The 5835-nt window shown below is 37.4% G+C and overlaps 1 protein-coding gene across 1 annotated transcript; it reads right to left on the reverse strand.

The window, feature by feature from the left end:
- Nucleotides 1–400: 400 nt before the first annotated feature.
- On the reverse strand, nucleotides 401–5068 carry LOC117912320 (NAC domain-containing protein 86). The gene is made up of 7 exons (XM_034826870.1): nucleotides 4965–5068; nucleotides 4376–4669; nucleotides 2921–3198; nucleotides 2333–2659; nucleotides 1786–2226; nucleotides 1399–1477; nucleotides 401–1320 (listed from the first exon to the last, which is right to left on the reverse strand). The coding sequence occupies exons 2-7, from the start codon at nucleotides 4530–4532 to the stop codon at nucleotides 596–598; spliced, it is 2007 nt and encodes a 668-aa protein (XP_034682761.1). The 5' UTR covers nucleotides 4533–4669; nucleotides 4965–5068; the 3' UTR covers nucleotides 401–595.
- Nucleotides 5069–5835: the final 767 nt, after the last annotated feature.

Genomic DNA, 5835 nt, shown 5'->3' on the forward strand with positions numbered 1-5835 from the left:
GATTCCTATTGATTTGAAAATTCATCAAATACTTCATTTATTTTGAATTAGCGGGGAAGTGGATGAAAATATCAAACGAAAAAGAATGAAAGAGACATTTGATGAAATTTCAAACCAATAGAGGCTAAGTGTATTTAGTTAAAAGCTTAAAGGCCGGAGGTCATTGAAATTAACCCTAACTAATAATTAAGAGAAGCGGGAGCACACATAATATAAAATCTAATTTATGTTTTTCATGCCTAAATAAATACACTTTTTATCCTTCAGAGATGGATTTATCTTCGGCTATTACCCTGTAACATTCTCATTCTCATCACTCGTGCAGAAATTAATTTTAAAATGAATAATAACATCAATCATGATATCAGTCATCAAATGTATTCTAGGAAACATGATCATATGCACTTTTGAACCTATGACTCACAGATTCAAGTATTTCATTGATCTAGTTCAGTAACAATAATTGTTAAATGATACAATGCAATGCAAAATACAAGTATATTGAGATTCTTATGAGTAATCCTAATTTGCAGCAGACTTTTGTCTTCCTGTTTTAACAACTATGGTTAGCAATGAAGTAAAACATATCACTGAGTCAAGAAGGTAAAATATGGTGAGCCCAAATGCTACAAAGAGCCAAAGCAATGGTGAGGAGAGGCCCCATCTTCTTCAAAAGCGCACTGAAAATGTAGCTTCCTCTTATCTTAATGAACCAAACATTCTCCTTCTCGTCAATGCACTCGGTTTTTCCAGCTATTTTCACTGTCCTGATACTGAAAGAGAAACCTTCCTCACCTTGTTTCACCACCTCTCTAGTTTCAGGGAAATAATCCATCAACTTCTCACCTTCCGGGTTTTCCCCGAGATAAACACAACATGTCAACAGAAATGCAACTATACCAGTGATGGTATTCGCTATGTTCCTACATGGTTCTATGGATTTGGTGATTCCAATGAACTTTCCCCTTCCAAAAGCCTTGAACTTCCTAAAGAAAGAACTTCCACTCTTGGATCTTATCTGTGTACCAGAGTTTTCTATTGACAAGTTATTGGTAATCACCGGGTTTAGGTGCACCTTAACTGTTTGTGAAGGCTCAATTTGGTGAAAGAATGTTTCAGCTACCTGGCGAGTTGAAACAAACATCCCGTGGTTGACTTCAATTTTCTCGAAAACTTCAAAGGACTGAGTATTGGAAAAATCGTCTTCATTGCCATCTTCTATGAAGTTCTCGTTTGGATCATCATTCATGAACCCAAGAGGGAAATCGTTTAGCTCGCTGTCGTTGAGCTCCTTCAAGTTTTCACGACTATCAGTTTCTCCTGCAATTAAGCTTTTGTTGATGCATACGAAAAGCTGGTCAACATGGAATAGAAAAACAAATTAAGATAGTAAAATACCTTGAGTCTCATGCTCTAGCTTGCTTTGGAAACTGGAAATATGTTCTATTGGAACAATCTTGTGTTCCTCGATAAAGTTCTGTTCAGTACAAAAAGGAAAAGTTATTGCATTAGAATTCTAAACCAAATTCCTTTAAGCATTGAGTTATGGTATTGGGTAAGTGAAATTAAGACAATTGAGATGAGATGCAAAGTGGAAAAGCAGGTTTTATTTTATCTGATCGCTTCTACGGTCAGATTTTTCTTTCTTCTCTTTTTCAGTTTCTGGCAAGCAATCAGAATCTAACAATTAAACGTAAATCATCTTTATTATGCCCAAGATTTCACTGCAAGCTAATTATTCTGAACTATTTGCGTTTATCAAGTAACTTCTATAGGGAAAGGTACCTCAGTCAGATCTTTGTTTGACATTCCTACCCATCTCAGGTTCTCCACCATCCTCTCAGAAGTCTTGAAATCTTCATCCAGATGCCCGATCTCTATAGAGCTAGTATTTTGATGTTCCCATGATTTGTCTATAAGTCTCAAAGAATTCATGTTGTTAAATTGATTGTAATAAGTTTCCTTGCCCGTCATAAATGTAAAATCATCATCGGCAGCATAATTTTCATCCCAAAGATTTGGGACGCTGGATTGATTTATTAGTTCCTGAGAAGCATGGGCAACTGAAAGAATTTCCTGCAAAATGTCTGCTTCTGTGCTTCCACAAATGGAAGCTGGTTGGGGAGCTTTAAAATTGGTGACTCCAACTTGGGGGAAGTCTTCCACCTCTAAGGGAGGCAGTGAGAATCGATGCTGCAACCTTGCACACTCCAATGCTACGTCCACCTGTGAGCCATAGAAAGAAAGAAAGAATGTTCATCATCATACAAGAGAGAATCTTCTGCTAGTTCTGAATTAATTTGCAAATTTCTCATACAAAATGACATTTTACCTTCGATGGAGGGTATGACATGGTTCCATAATTTGGCAGTGATGGCGTAGGAAAGTAGAATGCTTCATCTGATAAGAACTGCATCCACTTCCCGTCTCTTGTTACATTGATATCGGATGAGGGTCCATTCATGAGACTTGGTGAACATGTGTCTAATGAGATTGGGTAATCAGAGCTCTCCAAATCTTCACATCTTCCCTCAGAATACAGTTCCATGCTAGATGAGTGATCACTAGACATTTGGTTGGTAGTTGTGGTAGCATAATGCTCTCCAATCTTAGGGCCACTTGCAGTCTTCTTGAACACACGGCACAGAGCATAAGCGTCCTGGAAATGTAGGGAAAATTGCATTTGGTCATTAATGAGATTTCCATGATTGCACTGGTTCAAAACACTTGATTTTCAGAATGAATTAGTATTTCTGTTTAGGCCAACAGAAAAATTCACCTTTGGAGAATCAAAGGTTTAAAGCAGATGAAAAATGCAATATAAAGCAATAACAAATATGACAAACGTGAAGCTTTAGTTAAGAGGATTTTTATTGATAGAAAGTAAAGGAAGCAAATGAAAAGAGAAGAGAGGTAGCACCTGTAAGCCTGAGACAATTTCACATTCTCTCTCATCTAGCCGATATTCATGCATAACCCAATCAGTTCTAGCACCATGCGGAGCTCTCCCTCGGTAGTAAACTAAGGTTTTCTTCATGCCCACAGCACGCCTCTGGGAGTTCACTTTCCGATCCTTGCCTGTGGCCTTCCAATATCCTGCTTTAGTAGCACGGTTGGTCCTTGATCCATTGGGGTACTTCCGATCTCGGGGACTAAAGAAATACCACTCAAGATCTTTGCTTGGTAGTAATGATTTTCCTGTAATGGATTCAAACTTGTTGAAGCCATTATATTGAGTATACACAATAGAACTTGTGAGCAGTAACAGACTGTAGCCAAGATAATCTACATGGCATTCATCGTCTGGACTGTGTTTGAACAGCCAGAAGCTGTAGATGTACAAAGGAGACTTGAAATGAAATCATAAATTTAGCTAATGTACTTCTTCCTATTTGGAAATTACTAAGAACCAGACTACAACAAAAGAAGGCTAATGGAGGATCTGAGCAATATACTAGAATCAGGTCATTACCTTCATCAATTGAATTATAAAAAAAAAAATGTTCCATATTCTCTGACGGTTTTTAGTAATAGAATAACTTTTTACATGGTATAGATTAAACTACACTTTTGCAGTGCATGGTATGGTCCCGTAAGACTCTTTGACGGTTAGATGGACGTTAGGCCTAGGTTCTATATTCCATAAAGCTTGAGCCTATCTACCTTGAGAACCTGCATGCACTTCATCACAAGCAAAAGTGATAAAGGAGCTAGGGCTGTTGGAGGGAGAGTTAGTCCATTTACATTTCCCCGGGACTCACAGGATCAATGAAAAAGAAACAAAAGAAATGGAAAACATGGCTTGGAATTCATTTCTTGGGGACAATGTAATCCCTCTTTTCTTTCTTTTTTGACTTCAGTTTTCACTTTGCTTCCCTGAACATATAAAAATCTTTATGTTTAAGCCCATCTGAGATATTTAATACTAAAGTTTGAGATATTTGACTAATAAAGTAAGTTCAATGCATTTAAGGGGCAAGCGTGCTAAAAGGGGAAAAAAATGAAGGGATTTGGAGAGGTGCTTCTACTATTATTGATCAGCCTTAAAAAAGTTCTATAGCCTCATGTGAGATATATAATACGCATAAGTTTTGGCTTGGGTGTATGGCCTGGACTGTTACTCTTGAACGTCTCTTTCTAATAAAAAAAAGCACCTAAGCTGACTGTTACTTCCTTTTCTGAACATTATTCCTATTCTTTTCTTAGACTTCATAGACATGAATATTTTTTAGTACTATTTCAGATTATGTTGCAGTATGTGACTGAATTGAAAAACTTGAACTAACAAACTCAATATATATATATATATATATATATATATATATATGAAAGCAATATTATCAGCATTCATAATATGCCAGGAACAGGAAAATACCAGGTAAGTCCCATGGCTCGCACTTGTAGAGATCAACCTCGGGGATGATCTCCAGTTCAATCTTTCTGCCATTGATCTTTCTCTTGAGATAATATGCGACAAGTTCTTCATCAGTTGGATGGAAGCGAAAACCGGGAGGCAATGAAACAGGAGCCATGTATACGATGCTTAACTAATTTGGAACTTCTTCTGCACTTCTCAAGAAAAATGAAATTGTCGACCAGCCTCGTATCCAAAAAACAAGGAGACCAGTCTCCAAACTTAAAACAAAGCTGTGCTATTAATTTACAGAACCTGAAAAGGACGGTGAAGAAACCTGGTCAGAAAAATTAACAATAACCCATGAAAAATCTAATGACTCTGTATGTGACCGAAAGAGAGAAAGACCCATGAACTATCTAATGCATGTCTCTGTGTCAGAAGAGGAAAATGAATGATAGCCTATGGACAATCTAATGTATATCTTTGTGTTATAGAAAGAAAGAGAGAAGAAACTAAACATTTAGGGTTCAAGATCAGAGTCTATCAAACAATTATGACAAGCCATGCATGAATTTCATCACAAGAAAGAGAGATGAGAGAGAGAGACCTTTGGCAGAAGAAGATCCGAAGAAGGTAGAGAGAGAAGAGCTGAGATTGAGGCAGAAGGAGAGAGTTGGAATGTGGGTCTTGCTTGGGGTTTTGATATGGGGACAAAAAGAGAAGAAAAAGCAAGGGAGAGGCTGCCACCCACAACCCACCACCCCTATGTCCCTTTATCTTTTTTTTTTTTCTCCATTTGTTTTTCCTCAGACAATGATTCTCATTACCGTTCCTCTGAAGCTCTCCATTTCTCTCTCTCTCCAATTATCCCATGCTTCCTTGTTGTCCTTTCTCGGAATCTGAGCTCCACATGGTGATGATTGATTCGATCCATTCCCCACCACTTTTCTCTAACGATATTACATAGTATCTTTGTTAACCACAAACTGTACCTTGAAAAGGAATTTCGGCGGCATTCTACTGCAAGTTTTCACAATTTCGGTCGAGTTCCCACTTACATCACGCAAGAGTTTGCTGTTTTCGGAAGATGCCAACTATTGGTGGTAAAGCATCTCCACCTTCATTTCCCTCCATTTATATATAGAACCCTTTCATTTTCCTCACCTTCTAACTCCTAACTTTACACATCACTATCAATAAAAGCAACAAATTATGATCAACACAGTGGATAAACCCCCTTTGATTTTGCATAAAAAGCACATATATCAGAGAAAAGTTATTTGTGCCATTAATCATTTCCCCAATCTAGTTAATTTTGATTGTGAGATGCACAGGGTAATTAATTAAGATTTAAAACACGTTAATCATACTGGGTTTGGGTTTGTTTCTTTCCCTGTGAGATCTCCAAATTTTTTGTTGCCAAAAGGTAAATTGGTGTCTTGGATTCCAAATGAGGATCTTTTTTCCATAACACAAAA

The sequence above is a fragment of the Vitis riparia genome, chromosome 4 (genome assembly GCF_004353265.1).
Source record: "Vitis riparia cultivar Riparia Gloire de Montpellier isolate 1030 chromosome 4, EGFV_Vit.rip_1.0, whole genome shotgun sequence".
Lineage (NCBI taxonomy): Eukaryota > Viridiplantae > Streptophyta > Magnoliopsida > Vitales > Vitaceae > Vitis > Vitis riparia.